At 41.2% G+C, this 20,194-nt stretch overlaps 1 protein-coding gene and 1 long non-coding RNA gene across 6 annotated transcripts in view; one reads left to right on the forward strand and one right to left on the reverse strand.

Moving 5' to 3' along the window:
• The window catches only part of LOC140391779 (PC3-like endoprotease variant B), a 1,275,236-nt gene extending 1,256,058 nt beyond the window's left edge, over nucleotides 1–19,178 (forward strand). The window contains exons 18-20 of one of the 4 annotated variants that reach the window (XM_072476645.1): nucleotides 8,044–8,213; nucleotides 13,709–13,852; nucleotides 15,234–19,178. In XM_072476645.1, the coding sequence (XP_072332746.1) occupies nucleotides 8,044–8,213; nucleotides 13,709–13,852; nucleotides 15,234–15,263 (344 nt within the window). In that variant the 3' untranslated portion in view covers nucleotides 15,264–19,178. Of the gene's footprint in view, nucleotides 1–8,043; nucleotides 8,214–13,708; nucleotides 13,956–15,233 lie in introns of those variants that run through there. The other 3 variants (XM_072476647.1, XM_072476643.1, XM_072476646.1) reach the window with 3 other exon arrangements.
• The window catches only part of LOC140391783 (uncharacterized), a 170,359-nt gene continuing 163,108 nt past the window's right edge, over nucleotides 12,944–20,194 (reverse strand). For both annotated transcript variants that reach the window (XR_011935180.1, XR_011935182.1), the window contains one exon: nucleotides 12,944–15,884. This is a non-coding gene — a long non-coding RNA (uncharacterized lncRNA). The remainder of the gene's footprint in view (nucleotides 15,885–20,194) is intronic.

A 20,194-nucleotide genomic window follows, 5' to 3' on the forward strand; every position in this document is an offset into this window, starting at 1 on the left:
CAAAGAATTCAATAAGACGTGTAAGGCAAGACCTACCCCTCACAAGTCCGTGCTGACTATCCCTAATCAAGCAGTGTCTTTCCAGATGCTCAGAAATCCTATCCCTCAGTACCCTTTCCATTACTTTGCCGACCACCGAAGTAAGACTAACTGGCCTGTAATTCCCAGGGTTATCCCTATTCCCTTTTTTGAACAGGGGCACGACATTTGCCACTCTCCAATCCCCTGGTACCACCCCTTTCGACAGTGAGGACGAAAAGATCATTGCCAACGGCTCTGCAATTTCATCTCTTGCTTCCCATAGAATCCTTGGATATATCCCATCAGGCCTGGGGGACTTGTCTATCCTCAAGTTTTTCAAAATGCCCAACACATCTTCCTCCCTAACAAGTATTTCCTTGAGCTTACCAGTCTGTTTCACACTGTCCTCTCCAACAATATGGCCCCTCTCATTTGTAAATACTGAAGAAAAGTACTCGTTCAAGACCTCTCCTATCTCTCCAGACTCAATACACAATCTCCCGCTACTGTCCTTGATCGGACCTACCCTCGCTCTAGTCATTCTCATATTTCTCACATATGCGTAAAAGGCCTTGGGGTTTCCTTGATCCTACCCGCTAAAGATTTTTCATGCCCTCTCTCAGCTCTCCTAATTCCTTTCTTCAGTTCCCTCCTGGCTATCTTGTATCCCTCCAGCACCCTGTCTGAACCTTGTTTCCTCAGCCTTACATAAATCTCCTTCTTCCTCTTAACAAGACATCAACCTATCTTGTCAACCATGGTTCCCTCACTCGACCATCTCTTCCCTGCCTGACAGGGACATACATATCAAGGACACGTAGTACCTGTTCCTTGAACAAGTTCCACATGTTTCACTTGTGTCCTTCCCTGACAGCCTATGTTCCCAACTTATGCACTTCAATTCTTGTCTGACAACATTGTATTTACCCTTCCCCCAATTGTAAACCTTGCCCTGTTGCACGCACCTATCCCTCTCCATTACTAAAGTGAAAGTCACAGAATTGTGGTCACTATCTCCAAAATGTTCCCCCACTAACAAATCTATCACTTGCCCTGGTTCATTACCAAGTACCAAATCCAATATGGCCTCCCCTCTGGTCGGACAATCTACATACTGTATTAGAAAAGCTTCCTGGACACACTGCACAAACACCACCCCATCCAAACTATTTGATCTGAAGAGTTTCCACTCAATGTTTGGGAAGTTGAAGTCACCCATGACTACTACGCTGTGACTTCTGCACCTTTCCAAAATCTGTTTCCCAATCTGTTCCTCCACATCTCTGCTACTATTGGGAGGCCTATAGAAAACTCCCAACAAGGTGACTGCTCCTTTCCTATTTCTGACTTTAACCCATACTACCTCAGTATGCAGATACTCCTCGAACTGCCTTTCTGCAGCTGTTATACTATCTCTAATTAACAATGCCACCCCCCCCCCACCTCTTTTACCACCCTCTCTAATCTTATTGAAACATCTATAACCAGGGACCTCCAACAACCATTTCTGCCCCTCTTCTATCCAAGTTTCCGTGATGGCCACCACATCATAGTCCCAAGTACCGATCCATGCCTTAAGTTCATCCACCTTATTCTTGATGCTTCTTGCGTTGAAGTATACACACTTCAACCCATCTCCATGCCTGCAAGTACTCTCCTTTGCCAGTGTTCCCTTCCCCACAGGCTCACTACACGCTTTGGCGTCCTGAATATTGGCTACCTTCGTTGCTGGACTACAAATCCGGTTCCCATTCCCCTGCCAAGTTAGTTTAAACCCTCCCGAAGAGTACTAGAAAACCTCCCTCCCAGGATATTGGTGCCCCTCTGGTTCAGATGCAACCCGTCCTGCTTGTACAGGTCCCACCTTCCCCAGAATGCGCTCCAATTATCCAAATACCTGAAGCCCTCCCTCCTACACCATTCCTGCAGCCGCGTGTTCAACTGCACTCTCTCCCTATTCCTAGCCTCGCTATGACGTGGCACCGGCAACAAACCAGAGATGACAACTCTATCTGTCCTGGCTTTTAACTTCCAGCCTGACTCCCTAAACTCGTTTATTACCTCCACACCCCTTTTCCTACCTACATCGTTGGTACCAATGTGCACCACGACTTCTGGCTGCTCCCCCTCCCCCTTAAGGATCCTGAAGCCACGATCCAAGACATCCCTTGCCCTGGCACCCGGGAGGCAACATACCTTCCGCGAGTCTCGCTCGCGACCACAGAATCTCCTATCTATTCCCCTAACCATTAAATCTCCTATTACTATTGCTTTTCTATTCTCCCCCTTCCCTTCTGAGCCCCAGAGCCAGACTCAGTGCCAGAGACCTGGCCGCTAGGGCCTTCCCCTGGTAGGTCATCCCCCCCAACAGCATCCAAAACGGTATACTTGTTTTGAAGGGGAAGGGCCACGAGGGATCCCTGCACTGTCTGCCTGTTTTTTTTCTCCCCTGACTGTAACCCAGCTACTCTTGTCCTGTACCTTGGTGTGGTTACCTCCCTGTAACTCTTCTCTGTAACCCCCTCTGCCTCCCGAATGATCCAAAGTTCATCCAGCTCCAGGTCCAGTTCCCTAACACGGTCTCTGAGGAGCTGGAGTTGGGTGCACTTCCCACAGGTATAGTCAGCGGGGATACCGGTGGTATCCCTCACCACCCACATCCTACAGGAGGAGCATGCAACTGGCCTAGCCTCCATCCCCTCTTACCTTACAGAATATAGCTGCCCTGTGGACCAACTGGAACTCCGCCCTCCGACTCTGCTCCCAGTCAGCTTCACTCTCTGTAAACTCCTGGCTCCCTTCTCGCTCTTTGCGGAAATGAAAGGAGCACCTTTCTCCCTCCTCACCAAACTCCCTCAGTCACCAAACTCTCACTACAGCACTCAAATGCACCAAATTCAGCACTCAGTGCAAACAAAGTCTGCACTGTAGGTGGATCACTTTTATACTGTGAATCTAGCCTCTGAAAACTGGCCTAATCCAATTCACTAATTAACAAGCTCCAGCTGCAAGTACCACAAGTAGAACCTTTGTTTAAAGCTGATTGAAAATTCACCTTCTTCTAAACCAACAGCAACTTTTAAGTTAATTAACTAAATAAAAGAAAGACTAGACTTTAGATAAAAATGAACCCTTATACTCCCTCAGTCACCAAACTCTCACTACAGCACTCAAATGCACCAAATTCAGCACTCAGTGCAAACAAAGTCTGCACTGTAGGTGGATCACTTTTATACTGTGAATCTAGCCTCTGAAAACTGGCCTAATCCAATTCACTAATTAACAAGCTCCAGCTGCAAGTACCACAAGTAGAACCTATGTTTAAAGCTGATTGAAAATTCACCTTCTTCTAAACCAACAGCAACTTTTAAGTTAATTAACTAAATAAAAGAAAGACTAGACTTTAGATAAAAATGAACCCTTATACTTCCTCAGTCACCAAACTCTCACTATAGCACTCAAATGCACCAAATTCAGCACTCAGTGCAAACAAAGTCTGCACTATAGGTGGATCACTTTTATACTGTGAATCTAGCCTCTGAAAACTGGCCTAATCCAATTAACTAATTGACAAGCTCCAGCTGCAAGTACCTTCAAGTAGAACCTTTGTTTAAAGCTGATTGAAAATTCACCTTCTTCTAAACCAAACAGCAACTTTTAAGTTAATTAACTAAATAAAAGAAAGACTAGACTTTAGATAAAAATGAACCCTTATACTTCATCCCAGAACAGCTGGCCTTTCTTCCAATGCCTGCAGTGTATGTTGCTTCCAGTAAGGTTGTCCATTCCCCACCACCTCTTGAGGCCTATTACTTTTTATAATGGTGAATTAATTTACAATTGTTTGTGAGAACAACATCAAGTGATTGCATACAAAAGGTGGCAGATAAGTGTTTGCATTTTACAATGATTCAATGTGAAATCTTCTTTGGTAGCTTCCTTCTCTTAACTTTTTGCAGTTTGTCTCACTTAACAATACAATGAGGATGCAAAATAACATTCAGGTTCTAGAAGACTGGACTTCTAATTGCTGTATTTCCATAAATATTCAGGTCTCTGATTAAAATACACACTTAGCTCAAGTTTACCAGTTGATTAATTTGTTTTCAAATGCTCGCTTGATTACCGGCATGATTAATCATGTACAGTGTAGACAAAAAATAAGAACATAAGAACTAGGAGTAGACTATATGCTCCACCATCCAATAAGATCGTGGCTGATTGGATCTTGCTCCAACTTTACTTGGTGTGCAGTTCCCCATAACCCTTAACTTCCCCGTAGTTCAAGAATCTGTCTGTCAATTGAATGCATTAAATGATTCAGGCTCCACTGCTTTCTGGGGTAGAGAATTCAAAAGATTCACAACCCTCAGAGAACAAATTCCTCACCATCCCATTCTTAAGTGGGAGATGGCTTATTCTGAAACAATGCCACCTTGTTCTAGATTCTGCCACATGAGGAATCTTCCTCTCAACATCAGTCCCATGGGCGGGGGGGGTGGGGGGGTGTGGTTGTACAAAGGTATCAAGTAACTAAAAGTGATTTTAATTTTTTTTGGGGGGTAACTGTTGCTGTAACAAAGACGAAACCATCCAAAGTTTTCAAAGGTGCCCAGATTGCCCGGTCCAGGGGTCAGGCCCAGGGGAGGGAGGGGGAGGGGGCATCGACCATAAGATGTGGGGTGAGGCAGGGCTTGACGACCCTGAAAGAAGTAAGTTGGATGAAGTGAGGGGGTCCAGAGGCTGAGGTGGGGGAGCTGAAGGGGACTGATAGATTGGGATGTCATGGGAATGCCCCTTTAAGAACTGTTTGTCTTCTCAAATGGCTGCAGTGATGTCATTGTGTGGGTGGAGCTGGGCGGTGGCTCTGGTCTTTACTTTCGGTTTGAGCTGGAAACCGCATGTGGTTCTGTGTTTTACTTTTGGTTTAGACAGTTGGAAGCAGTACTCAGACTACAACGATCTTGGAGTCTCTCTCTCTCTCTGCATGTTAAAAAGGTGTCCACAGATCACTTGATAATTTCAAAGTAATAACTGTGTTCTGGAAGGAATTCAAACCTACTGGTTTGTGGTGAAAGGGATTGTCTAATTTATGGATGTTGTTACTTGAGTGAAACAGTAAAGAGAAGTTATTAAGGGTTAAATATAGAGTACTGTAGCTGTGTCGGGTATTTATGTTTGTAGTCGACAAAATTCTTACTGTGTGTGTTTATAAAATTTTAACTGAATTAGTAGAATAAACTTTGTTTTTGATTTAAATTGCTTACGGCGTTGTTGAATAACACTTGAAAGGTAGGCCCTTATGCTCCTCATGTCCAAAATCTAGAAACAGTTATAGGTCAGGTGAACTCCATAATATACTTTGGTGTTCTCTAAACCCTGGCCCATAACAGGGGCTACCTATTAAAAATGACGCCCCGATCTGCGAGTAGTCTTCCTGCACTGGTGAGCTGAGCTCGTCAGTGCAGGAAATGATTTAAAGAGTGGCCTCGATGGGGAGTTCCTCAACAAGGTGAACAAAATGGCAAAGTGCCATTGAATTGCAGGGAGCCAGATTCTCCGTCGGGGGGATCCTCCGTTTCGCCGGCAGCGCACTCACGCCCAGGGATTTCCCGACGGAGTGAGGGTGCTCACAATGGGAAACCCCATTGGCCAGCTGACGGGATGGACGATCTCGCTGCTGGCGGGGGCGCACCGCACCAGAAAACGGGTGAGGCAGGACAGAGAATCCCACCCAAGGACTTTTTCGATGCTGTAGGCGTCCAGTAACAGTGCTCTAAATGTGCCATTCAGCGGACTTTAACTCAAACTTGCTGAATCACGCCCAGTAAGTGCGCTTATGATTTCATTGCACCTTGAATTGAAAGCAAATCTTCCCCATATAGCAATTTGTGAAATAACAGTCATTGGTGTGCTGGGAGTATGTGCCTGATTGAAATTATCATGAGAAAGCCCAATTTCTATTCAAAGGGTGATACAGTGCCCTAGTGCTGATGTTATTAGATTAGTAATCCAGAGATCTGGACTAATAATTGAAAGAATGTGATTTCAAAATCCCGCCATTGTGGTGTGAGAATTTGAATTCAGTGTTTTTTTTTTAATTGAGAAATTAAGCAGCATGTATCAACAAAGGTGACCATGAAGGTGAAACTAAAAACAGAAAGTGCTGGATATAGTCATCAGGTCCAGCTGCATCTGCGGAAAGGCCAACAGAGTTAACATCACAAGCCAAATGTGACTCTTCTACAAAGAAAATTGAATTTTGGCTTAAAGCATTCACTTTCTTTCTCTCTCCACAGATGCTGCCAAACCTGTTGAGTATATTCAGCACTTTCTGACCCTGATTTTAGCCATGATTGAGAGTTTTCTGTCACAGCAAAAATGGCAGAAATGGCTGAAACTCCTAAATCCCACCTCCGAACAGGGAAATTCACTTTTTTTTGGCGGTGGGGGCGGGGGGGGGGGGGGGCTGATGGAGGCAGGCCACATTTTGAACATGCGTGTCTTATGGACACATGCTGACCAATCATCAGCTGCCTCCACTGAAGTGGAATTTTGGTAGAATTGGAGTGTGGAACCCAAAGTGTGCAGATCAGATTTGGTAAGAGCAGGTCTAAACTATGTGGGTTCCTTTGAATAGTCTGAATACTCCTTTAGAGGGGTACAGTAGCCTTTTAGATCCAGACACATTGAGGGCGGTAAGGTGCCTATTGGTGAAGGAATTATGCCCTTTGAGATAGGTCGAGTGCCCAATCGAATTGTTAAAAGTTGGCATAAATATGCATCTAAACTGCATAAGCCCATTGGAACTGTCAACAGATCTGTAAAATTTAACTTTCAAAACTGTCAGAAGCCTCTGTCAAAGAGACTTGTCAGAAGTATCAAGTGGATCTGTCAAAAGCAACTGTCAAAGCATTTAAAAATCTTGCCCTTTAAATCTTTGAAAGTGTTAAAAAACATTGTTGGCTATTTTACTCTGTCTGCTGACGTAAGCCTGAGAATTCCCATCATTAGATTAATGCTGCATGCTTGATTTCACAACCATCATCACAGTATGGTGCCTGCCATTTCACAGTTTAATTGACAGCTATAAGGGGTTATAGACTCCTTGAAGTGAGACTATGAAATCCACAGCTTGTTGTTATAAAGAATGAAAAGGGATGAATGGAATGTTTACTGTCATAAGGCTTTATTTAGTTGAAGGCATGTAAATGTAAAGAATGGGTCTTTATGAATGCGAATATTTTCCCACAAGTTAGCGAAGTCTGCAATAGACACATAGAACTTTATTCAGAACTTTATTTTATCCACAGTTATCCGTGCCCACGTGATGCCCAGTCGCGGGGACCAAAGAATCGCGGGAGGCCAGCGCATAGGGAGCTGATTTTCCCCTGACGCTTCCATCTCATCAGGAAATGCATCCGGGTGAAGAAGACAACATAATAGTCTCAAGAGGCAAATAGATGACCATTTTATTGCTAATACAGGTTATGACAGGTTATGACAGGTCTTTAGAATACAATGTATTAGACCAAGTTATACTGCTGGTGTACGTGAACTGGGAATCTCAGGCAGAACAACAAAGGAGCTTTAATTGTTCTTGGATGTATGCACAGATCAATGGGCGATTAATTATCAGAGAGTGACTAGGAATCTTCCATCATTAAAAATATTCCAAAGTATGTTTAGAAAATAGCCAGTATGTGATGTGGACTGCCAAATAACTTTTAAAATGTGTTCTCGCACCAGGTTTCATTTGCGCTAATGCCCACTGAAGATTGCGAGGCACTTCCTGGCTTCTGTGCTGGGGATCAGATCAGATACTAACCAGGTCATACTGCCCGCATTGCAACGATGCACACCTCAACTCGGTTTGCATCAATTCAAAAATGGTAGGGAAACTGTCACCATACACATTTCTGGAGAGGGAAATGATATTATGAGAAGCCAGGTGCATTGAATTGTGACCAATAAAAGAGGAATGGGCTAATGCTGAAATTTCTTATGTTCTTATCTGAACAGTTATGGAACTTGGCAGTATTCAAAATGGTAAAAACAATCAAAAACTAGCAAATATCAGAAAATTGGTGGAGCAAAAACAAATAGACAAGCGACTAACTGAGGATTTTTTAAATGAAAATATGAGAAAAGTGGATGCAGATGATATTCCTTTCACATGGTCAGAAGCAAAGGTAAATACATTTCATTTTATAAATCTGTTGTTCAGTTATACTGTCCTTACTTGTTTTGGCATCTGCCATGTTAATGTAATGATATAATAAGTTGGCTTATTTACTGTACAAGTCACAAGGCACCAATCAGTCAAAGGATAGGTAAACATATTGTGGGTTCATTTATTAAGACTAGGCACATGGGAACAGTCATACATAGGTATAAAGTTTGAACGCATCAGAGCTGTGTGTGTGTGCTCTGCTCAAAGCAAAAGTGAAACCACAACTGGAACAAGTGGCACATTTCCTTTCTAGTAAAGTCATGCTGACATCCCGAAAATAATATTATAACAGCATGCAATCAATATTCATCTACACTGCCAATATTTGTACTCAATAGTTTAATTTCTGTTAACGCAACATACAAGAAGATAACAAACTTCAGATAAGCTAATGAATTCCCTTACCCTCAATATCTCCATATTCTCCTGATAATGTTGTAAATCTAGGCCCGGTTTTTACCACCCCTTCCACCCAGCAGGATATTGCGGTCCTGTTGAATTGAACGGACATTTAAATGGCTCCTCGAATTCACCAGGGGGTACCTCGCTGCAAGGTCATAAAATCCTGGCCCTAATCTTTTTTCTTAATCTTTTTGTTTCCAAGCCATCAAAAGAGTAAAGCCATATCGAGAATGAATTTTCATTTGGCATCCTTGTTGTCTGAAAGTACTGCAGGTTAAGCTCAGTAATAATGAAAACAGGACTACAATTTTCTGTCATTTTAATGTGCGGATTGCCATAATGAGAGAAGTAAGAACCATAAATGCTCCAAAGTGTTTTCTCACTTCAGAAATTTCAAAAACGATTCCTCATATATATCTAAATTATAAAAGGACAACATGTTTTCAGTAATCTGAGACATGGTAAATATAAAAGTATTAAACACAAACCATTGTGTTGGAATTGGATTAAAATAGCACTGGGAAAAAAAAACTTGTTTTAATTAAATTTATTGTCATATGATAACATTAAAAAGAACCACAATACCAATGTTTTATATTTTAACTTTATTTCTGTATTCATTAAGCTGAGCACGATTGGTGCTGGGGCAAGTTTACATTTTTTTGGCACCTAGTGTTCATGTCAAGCACAAACTGGTCTGGTAAAACTCCTTTAAGTGCAGAGCAAAGCTCTTTCAACAGCCCAAACCCCAGAAGACCATTTCTTGTTCCATAAATATGTCACTTCCATTTCCTGTAACAACTGGCCTTGATGCCTGTGTGTGTGATAATTTGGGCATGAATATTCCTAGTTATGGCATTTTGGGGAGAGATAGGGAGAAAAGAAGGAGTGGTGTGCTGCAATGTTGATGATTCCATCACAAGTGCTTGAATACAAGGATATCCTAGGGATTGCATTAATTCAAAATCTATATGGAAGAGAATTTTGCATGAAAAAAACATTTTTAGTGTGTGTTACAGTTTACCAAACAGTTGAAATGGGTTAAGTCTCCAGGTATCTAGTTATCTATCAACACATAAAAATGTCAGGGGGATTGTAACGCAACTCCCCAGGTAGGAAACCCATAGATTCAGGTGGATTTTGTACCCTACACAATGGCGTCAATTTAACCTACTCTGCCACTGCTCAGGGGAATCTCCTAATCAGATATATCGGATATACTGTGGTCCATGTAGAGGCCCCATGGCAGAAATTACCACCCCCAATCGTCCATTAAACCGCTCCGCCACCCTCAACCACCACTGCCACTCTTAGTTGGCCTGCCTGACTTGCCTTGACAAACCCCTTATCTTGGTCCAAGGGCAGTCTCCAACGCTGAGTCCTCAGGCTGAGTGCAACCCAGCACTGGCCATTGCTTCTGGTGGTGACGCTGAGCCTGAAGAGCTGTTGGATTCTGACCAGCTGCTTCTGAAAGGGGGATATCATTCTTACGGGTCTTGACAGCAGCTCATTAGCTGCCTGAGGGACATAAAATTCATCAACGGTCCCCAAAGCAGTTCTGGCCCATTGTTGGGGCCACTCTCTCCATGAAGAAATCAAGCCCCACATTTTAAGAAATATGTCAATGCCTTCTTTAGCATGCAACAGAGATTTACGAAAGATGTCCAATGATGACAGACTTGAGTTGTGTGCAGAAGCTGGGTCTGCAATCCTTAGAGTTTTGAAGGTTAAGGGGAGATAGAGGCATCCAAAATTAGATGGGTTTGATAGAGAAAAATAAGGATAAATTATTTCCACTCGCAGGAGGATCAGTGATCAGAGGACATTTTAAAGATATTTTGCAAAGGAACCAGAGAAAATGAGGATTTTTTTTAATGCTGCAATGTTATGCCGAAAGCAGATGTGAGTTGCTCAGCAAAACCAAATCCCAAAGGGAAACTTGGCTTACGAACCACATTTTTTGAAAATTATAATGAAAAGGTGTATTAACAAGAAGAAAAGAAAACTTAGGCATACAATATTACAGTTACATAGTTAAAATTAGCCTGAGAAAACATTCCCCTAGAAAGACACCCTCCTTGGTCAGACCCACAAGTAAACACTCTCCAGGCAACATTGCCTTATTGATGTTTAACTATAAGGGTCCAGTAATATTACCCAAGGGCAAAGCTGCTGTTGCTTTAGTTAGGCATACCATATCACCTCTCAAACTCACCTGCACTCTGCTGTGGAAATCCAGTACTTCAGAATAATGCTACTTTTTGCAGCCTCAGATAGTTTCTGGCTTGACTGGATTGCTGATTCAAACTGCACCTTCGCCCACCCTGGACCTGTTTTCAGCAGGTCTTCATCACACAGCCCACCCTTAGGTTCTCAACATCTCTCCTTAAATATCTGTTTTACCTTTAATCTACGAATCAATTGTCCTCAGGACTTATTTGAACTTAACTTTTCCAAAATATAAAAATATTCCAAGTTTTCCCATGGCCACCACTTTTAGGTCAAATAAAATGTAATAACCTTCCCTTGTTTAAAGAACAAAGAACATAGACAATTACAGCACAAGAACAGGCCCTTCAGCCCTCCAAGCTTGCACCGACCATTGTGCTGGCCAATGACTTTTCGTGACCCCTTTCCTTGTGCCACGACTTCTGGCTGTTCACCCTCTCCCTTCAGAATGCTTTCTGCCCATTCAGAGACATCCTGGACCAGGGCACCATACCATCCTGGAGTCTCTTTCACATTCACAGAAGCGCCTATCTGTACCCCTAACTATAGAGTCCCCGATAACTATTGCCCAAATGCTCTTTGTCCCTCCCTGCTTAACAACAGAGCCAGCCATGGTGCAACTGCTCTGGCTGCTGCTGTTATCCCCTGATAGGCCATCCCCCCAACAGTATCCAAAATTGTATACTTGTTAGATAGGGGGACGACCACTGACTGCCTGTACCCCCTTCTAGCAGTCACCCATCTATCTGCCTTCAGCTTGGGTGTCACCACATCAATAAAGCTCCTGTCTATGATGCTTTCCGCCACCTTCATGCTCCCAAGTGCATCGAACTGCTGCTCCAACTTACCCATGCGGTCTGTGAGGAACTGCAATTGGGTGCACCCCTGCAGATGTAGTTGGCTGAGACGCTGGAAGCGTCATGGATCTCCCACATCTCACAAGTGCAGCACCTAACCCCGCTGACAACATTTCTATCATCAATTAAATTATTTAAGAAAATTTATTAAACTCTTACCTTCACTTAGCGCTGCAGATCATAGATTATCATAGAATTTACAGTGCAGAAGGAGGCCATTCAGCCCATCGAGTCTGCACTGGCCTCTTGGAAAGAGCACCCTACCCAAGGACAACACCTCTACCCTATCCCCATAACCAAGCAACCCCACCTAACACTAAGCGCAATTTTGGACACGAAGGGCAATTTATCATGGCCAATCCACCTAAGCTGCACATCTTTGGACTGTGGGAGGAAACCGGAGCACCCGGAGGAAACCCACGCACACACGGGGAGGATGTGCAGATTCCGCACAGACAGTGACCCAAGCCGGAATTGAACCTGAGACCCTGGAGCTGTGAAGCAATTGTGCTAACCACTATGCTACCGTGCTGCCCCTAATATTGGAGGTAGGTCTTTATATCCCTTTCCTTCCCAGGATGGTCTCTGGATGTCTCCCTGCAGATTAACAGTTACAAAGCAAGAAGAAAGCAAACAAAACAAAAAGGAAAAAAGCACTTCCTCCCACTCTGCACCGAATTACCACATTGTTCTGAATTACCAAGTTTCAATACCAACCTGGCTGCCTTACTCAGGCTGTCTCCCACTTCACGTGTGTAAAGCTTACTTATGAGGTGTTTTCAAGCTGTAAAAACATTTATCTCCTCTTTGAAATGGAACAGCTGAAAACAGCAGAAACCTGGGTATCTCCTGATGCAAATTTCTAAACCTAATTTATTTACTTATAAACCAGGACAGCCTCCTTAACAATGCATACATTTGGCACCATTAGTACTTTCCCCTCAACTCTACCAGAGAAAAGGGGCGGGATTCTCCCTTCTGGGGACCTTTTCAAAAAGGCTTTACCTTTGCAACATGACTGTAATTATATGACCCTCAAGGCTTAAAGAGGATATGATGTCAGCTATCGTATAATACAGATTAAGTAGTGTGTGTTTTTACAAAGTTCTTGAGATGTAAAACAATAGTTAAAAAGCTTATATGATCAGTCAGGGATAAAGGAGTGGACTTAACTGTACAAAATAAAAGAATGCCCAGGATATTAAATAAATAATTTACATCTTTATTTTCAAATGATTTTAGAAGTGAGAATGTACACAAGGGGAATATAACAGTTATTTGGAGTAAATGTAATAAAGCATAAAGGTTCAAAAACAAAATCTTAACAGAACTTAAAGTGGATAAGTGCCTATGCTCTGGTGGTCTACATCCTTGGTTGAAACGTTTCAGGCAATACAATAGAGGCTCAGTGCCACAGTTTTTCAATCTCTCTCAAATACACACATTGTGTCTTGGCACTGGAAGGTAACTATTGTTCAGGAAGGATGAGGAGAGTAAATCAAGTGACTTTTGACTGGTTAGACTAATGTCGGTTGTGGACAAACTCTTAAAGGTAGATTTTAACTTTCACTGTCAGAACAGAATTTCTAATAGTGAATGAACCAATTTTTCTTTCCATTCACTTCAATGGATTTCTTTCCTTTCTCAGTTGTACATCCCTCACACAATCCACAAACTTTTAAAATGCATTTTTTGTCTCATCCAAACAGGATTTCTTGATTATCTCCTCTGTTTTCCTATTAATTTCAATTATGGGAGTGTCCCGCAATGAGGGCCTTATGAAGTTTGGTCCTTCACTTTAATTTCTCAATTTTTAAAATGGTACAAGTATCTTCAGGAAATGCAAACAAAAATAGTACATTTCTGCACATGTTGGCATGTATTATTTAGGCTATGTCCAGTTCTTGTTCAAGCTTTCGTGGCAAGAAAAGGTGTCACGGATCATTCATGTTTTGTTCCATAATAGTTACCTGCAAATGAAAAAAGTGAAAGCTTTCCAAGCACTCCCTTTGGAGATGTAATGCTCGAGTTCTGGTATTCCCAGACGAACAATACTGAAAATGGTATTCAGCGAACAAGATCATTGCCAGCTGATAAAGATGTTGCGCAGGTGAGTTTCTACCCATTCTTTCACTTTTCTCCTCCATAACCATAAAATCATTGTTCAAAATAGCCAGTAGACTGGCCAGCATTTCAGGCATCGGCAGTGCACTCACGCGCCCCTGCCTCTCCCTCATTCCTTCTACTTAATCGGGATTGAAGTTATGTATGATTGCATGTTTACATCACTGATTTTATAGAAAAACTACTGATGAAAAATCAATCCTTCAAATATACTTAAGAAGGCCATTGCAAACAATGTAGCATCGTTGTAATATGTTCCATGACTTGATAGTAAGGGTGCTTATACCCATCCTACTGGAATGTGATCTGCATGGTATTACACAGATTATGCACTGTTTAAGCTAGCTCAAGGGATAAGATGCAAGATTGTCATAAATATGCATGGGAGCAAACACAAAGATACTTTGTTTCTCAACTTTTTTTAAGTGATTGATCATTTTAAAGTGGTTGCTTGATAGATTTTTATGTAGGAACAGAACTTTTTAAAGTGCAATTTGGCAGTGGGTACAAATCAGTGAAAGAACCTCTTTATGAGAGAAAGGTGAAGATTGAAATAGGGAACAAGGAGATGAAGAAACCTGAGTTGAGATTGCAGTTGTACTAATAGGTCCTACTGCCCTCAAAACGTTAAGCCCTATCTTCAATGTTTCAATTTGCTGCTGATTTATTCCACTGAAATGTTTTCCCAGGTATATGATGTATTTTTTTTATATTTTGCACCAATTTTCTCCTTTCCTGCAGCTGTTGACTGATCCTCAGTACCTCATCTAAGTGCCCATTATTAACATGTAAGACTTAAGAGTGACTGCTGGCAAACTGCCAAAGTCAAATCCAATCCTGTCCTTGCCTGACACTTCCATTTTGGCTCAATTTTAGCAGGGGCTACTGGAGAGCAACCAGGAACTAGTTTTCTCTTTCCTAGTTTAAGGCATCTATTACAATTTAAACAATCTTTTGTTGCAGTCCAGGCTGAGTCGTATTACAGTTCTAAAACAGGATCGTGCTCAACTGTTAATGTAGCTTTCTGATCCTGAATCTGATCATTTCCAACATTATTCTGATTTTATTTCAGATTTTCAGTATTTGTTTTTTTTCTTCTTTTCATCGCTGTGATAGTTTCTTTCTTAATACTCTATTGCTGCTGTTTTCCTTTCCCCATTTTTAAATATTTCTTCAATTCTGCAAAACATTACATGAAAAAGCGTAAGTAAATATTCCAAAAATATGATGCAAGAAGTGAGAGTTAACTGGAGATAAATGTGGCTTTTCCTTTGTGCTACAGATTTTAGTAAATTTAGTCCTTTAAAGAGAAGTGTATTTGAAATATGAATAGTGCACTTAACTAATGAAGTACTTTCCTGCCACAGGATGTTGATGAAACTCCGGCTGAATATTGAAGAAACACTGCGGTGGCTGCAGAAGAGTAGAGCTAGGATCCAGCATCTTCATTCTTAGCTTCCTCAAACAGTAGGAAATAATGTACAAAGCGGGAATGGTGATGGAAAATATAGAGAAGATCTTAAAGCAAATAATTCAAGCAAGAACATTTTCAATGGCCCCAAATGAAAAAAATGTGAAAGCTCCACCAAAAACAATTAAAATCATACTTAACATGTCAGGGGTAAATATTTGTCTCGGGCAGTAGTGCCAACCAGATGTTATTATACCACTGGATATTCCATTCTACTGAAGTCAATGCAACTGAATATTGGGAGAGGAGTATAACGGGTGATGGGAGGATAGGGGGAGGTAGAGGCTGATACCATAACAACCATTTAGCACTAATGTTCGAGACACATCTCTGCCCCCAAAGTCTCTTCAGAAGATGAGAAGCAATAAATGAAAATATTTCATTTGCAAACCACTATATTAGTTGATGATATTTTTAGGGAACAAGATAATCAGAAATTCAATATCTAATATGTATTGGGGTAACTTGACTGTGTCCAAATCATGCTTTTGATTGAAGAATAAATTCAATGTTTCTTCCTCTTTTTCTAACGTTCAATGTTGTCTTTCTGGAGAGGATAAGATATTGAATAATTTTGATACGGCTTTAGAATAGGTATTAATAACTGTATCCAATATAAAAAATTACAGCCTGAAATTCTACTGGATTCTCTTTGTCTCATTCTGTGGCTTGTGTAGAACATCAACAGAGCATTCTGAAGAAGTTGCATAAATGGACATTTTAGCCGTGTGCTCTGTCTCTCCAAAGATACTGACCATCTCCCACTGGAGAACCCTTGGTAATTCCAAGCATATGTGTCCAAGAAGGTACTAGACAGCATCATACATAAGTGTTTTCAAATTAGAATGTGATTTGCATACCAGAGCTTTCAATTACTACTTTATTTGAATTCTCCAGTCTGGAAATATTGAAAAGACTGATTTAAGCTCACAGTTCATCTCCATCATGTACGCATACATGGCCCAATTTATTTTCAAGTTGAATATTCTGTTTTCAGTAACAGATGTTTCTGACGATAATATACTGTTAAAACCCTGTGGAATAAGATGTGCTGTGTCCTGCTCCTGGGCAATAGGAACAATTACCTCAGCTGACTACACCTGGTGAAAGTGATCTTTCCTCTAACTGTCACATATAGACAGAAGGCACTAATCTTAACTGAGCCTCTAGACAGGGTCGTTCTTTTCATTCACATTTCTAGAGATGTTCACCTCACTGCTTTAAAAAGGAAAAGTAATGTGCTGCCTTCAGCTTCACTGAGAGAGTACAGGCAATAGATGTTGTCTGTAAAGAGCAGCTAATTTGAACTGCATGAAATTCTAATAAATGGAGAGTAAACTTGAATTAAAATTAACTCAATTAATCTTACTAAATCCTGAACACCAGTGCTGAATTTGTCCTGCTGTAAGAAAGAAGAACAAAAATATTTTCTCAGGAATGACATGCAATAAAAATCACTACCCAGTTACACATAATAATTGAACAGCAACCATGTTAACCATTTAAAACCTATTGAGCAAATTAATTGTTCTGTTTATAAACTCTCAGGCAGGGACCAGAAGATTCCGCCAGCAGAAAGAGCCAGAAAATCCCACCTTTACTCTCTTTAGTTCAGGATCTTTCCATGACCTTAGACTGCTGTTGAACGAATTGGGACCTATAATCTCCTCAGCCAGTCAGTTGAGCTACCAGCATAATCTGAGTAGGCACAGATTAGTGTGGGAGGAAAATGGGGTGACATAAAAATGGATGCTGGGGAAGATGGGCATCAGTCAGTAATTGTGCCTGCCGCTTTCAGCTAGACGTGAGGTACACAGGACCTTCCTTGGGCAGAAGGAGTCCACAAGGGTGGGTTAGAATAACAAATTAACGCACATTTGTCCCAGAGAATCATTTAGCTGCCTGGTCTAAAAATGAAGTAGCACTTTTTTAAAGTTTGTGGTTTGTAAATGGAATGTTTATAATTTCATTCATAAGCAAGTTGCTTTTTCGGCCAAAACAAATCTATAATTTCTGTTTTAGACATTATTATCACACAGACCTTCGATCATTATTTTTAAGTAACACCCAGAATGGCAGCTACCATCTATGCTGAATACAGAAGACTTAAAATAAATTGAGTCTTAAAATATGAAACTAGATAATTTATAAAGATATCATCAATTATGATTCCGTATGCAGGGAGTGTCAAATCAGACTTCTTCATAATACAATAATCTATAATTTAATATTACTGGTGGAAAATTTAACTGTCTTTTTATTAATAATATGGAGAGCTGAATTCTACTCTGAATTTGATTTATAGAATAATACTGAAATTGCTTAGCAAAAGTTGGGAGCTCACATTGGTCACTTCCTCTAATTTATCATTAACATTTCTGTGATTTTTTTTCGTGAACATAATCGCTGCTCATTTTTATTAATCATTTCACTGCAGAAGTCTTTATAGTATAATGCCACAATAATTTGATCTTCTCTTAAAGCATTTTATCAGCCATGTATTTCAATTGCACACTTTATATCTGAAAAAATTGAGTAAATGTTTTAAGGAGATATTATAGTATGTCATACAATCATGCAGTTTTCTAAGCACCCTTATAGTATATAATTTTGTGGCTCTGCAAGAGTGTATCAAGACCAAAGTTCAGATTTATTAAGTGTGTATAATTTAAATGAGCTCTGAGGAGCTGGGAAGTCACTCTATGGTGGGACAAGAGTTAATGCTTCCGATTCCCCATACGGTGAACTTTTGATCCACCTCCGTCCAATCAGGGTACCTTCAAACTGATACGAGAAACCTTGTCCATTGGAAGGCCAGGAAAATTCAAGAGAGTCAGCACCTACCAGTGTCACGCACCTTCTACTGACTGGTTTACATTGCAGCAATGTGAAGATGATCTTTCACAAGGGAAAACCAACAAAAAAGAGATTAAAGATATCTAAAGCACAGTGGATCATTGGCAGGGGGCAATTTTATATACTTTCACATTGATATTGAAAAACTGATTCCATATTTATTGCTGTTTATTTTTGAGAATATACTGATATGGTCAAACTATATTAACGACACAGATAAGCAGTGAAATTTCACAGGCTCAACTGAGTTGCAATGAAACCGTCAATATTTATCCAGTATATTCAATTCACTGTAACCGAGTTGGGTAGGTGGTTGATAGCTGGGAAGGTTGATTTTGAGCCATGATGTAAAGTGGGCAATATCAATTCAGCCACCTGTTATAGATTTCTCTTATTTGACACTGAAGATGAAAATTGGGAAGACTAAATAAAAACCACTCATTTGATGCCATCAGCCAAAGTCAAAATGAATCCCCAGTGTTTCCATTTTTCCCTTGTTGGCTGCAATGCAATATTTGAAAAATAATCACTTGCAGAAAGTTATTAATGCCTGGAACAATCTTCTGACGAGTGTCAATTCAAAAACCTTAGAATCAGCCACCGCCAGCAGGCACCTCGTACTGTAATGGGGGACAGCAGGTTTCTGTGAACAGCCAAGATAAATGGGCTGATTATTGACTGTTATAATTTGTACAACTTATGCTCACTACCCAGGAGGTTGGATTTAAAAAGTACCCCACTCTTTATAGTCAGTAAAAATGACAATGCAGTAAATGTTTTCCAGTAGTCGTGTAGTTGTTAGTAAGACATTTTGTGAGCATTAGGATTTGTAATTTATGTAATACTTTTAGCTTCTTCTGTAATTTCGTTTCTATTCCAAAAAAATTCAAAGGGAAAACACAAACTATGTTGCTTTTTGTATAAATGCGCTCACTTTATCATTAAATTCCATAAAACTGTGCAAAAATAAAACAGCTATACAAAGTTGGATTGCAATCTAAAGTTCTTTAAATTTGCTGACTCCAATACCTAGACACACTTTGGCTTCATATCATTGCAATAATAATGAAATGCAGACTGTTAGACTTGCAATGAAAAACAGAGCGCTGCAACACAGGGTCCTGGACAATGGGTGGGGTGGGGGGGGGGGGGGGGGCCTTACTGAGAGCTGACTGTGGTGCGGCAGCACTAATCAAAGACTGCTAGCTCTGAATTTGCTGATGGGCCAATGCGCCTATCAGCAGGCAATATAGAACAACATTGGGCTCTGCTTGGTGGACTCCCCTTTAGAGCGGGAAAACATTTGCCAGACATTGAGAGGTGGTGGAGACTGAGAGAAGTTCAGACAGATCTCCTGAATTGGTGTGTGGTGTCTAAACATCCAGTGAGTGAAGCAGCAATTGGCCTGGTGGGCAGCATGAAATAAAAGTGAAGTTGTCAACCTAATGTCGGAGTGCGAGCCTGTGAAGCCTTCAGCAAGGCAAGGAAGAGGTGCTGGCCAATGGCCATCGAGAGGAGCAGCAGGACAACTTTCAACCTCCGGGCCAGGGCTGAGGAGGGCAGAAGGGCAACCAACCAACCAAAGAACAGAGGCTAGGCGCCAGTGCCTTGGTTTTTGGGGAGCAGTTGGGCGACTCGACCAGAGGCCAGGGCTCAGAGTGAGAGGGCGGCAACCAATTATGCTATGGAATATCAACATGAATTCAGTTATTCTTAACTCATCACAAGTGTTATGACACTCTGGGCTAGTGCACGGTCAATTCCAGCCCGACATGCCCCTGAGTCACAACACAAGTGAGTTAACCAATAATTCTTATAAAAATACCAGAGGTCTTTAGCCCTTGGCTGCCCAAACATTAATCACCATGTTTGTAAATATAAACATGATTCCTGTTTATTTATGACAAGGTGGCACAGTGGCTAGCACTGCTGCCCCACCGCGCCAGGGATCCAGGTTCAATTCCAGCCTTGGGTCACTGTCTGTGTGGAGCTTGTATTTTC

This window comes from Scyliorhinus torazame, chromosome 15, assembly GCF_047496885.1.
Source record: "Scyliorhinus torazame isolate Kashiwa2021f chromosome 15, sScyTor2.1, whole genome shotgun sequence".
NCBI lineage: Eukaryota > Metazoa > Chordata > Chondrichthyes > Carcharhiniformes > Scyliorhinidae > Scyliorhinus > Scyliorhinus torazame.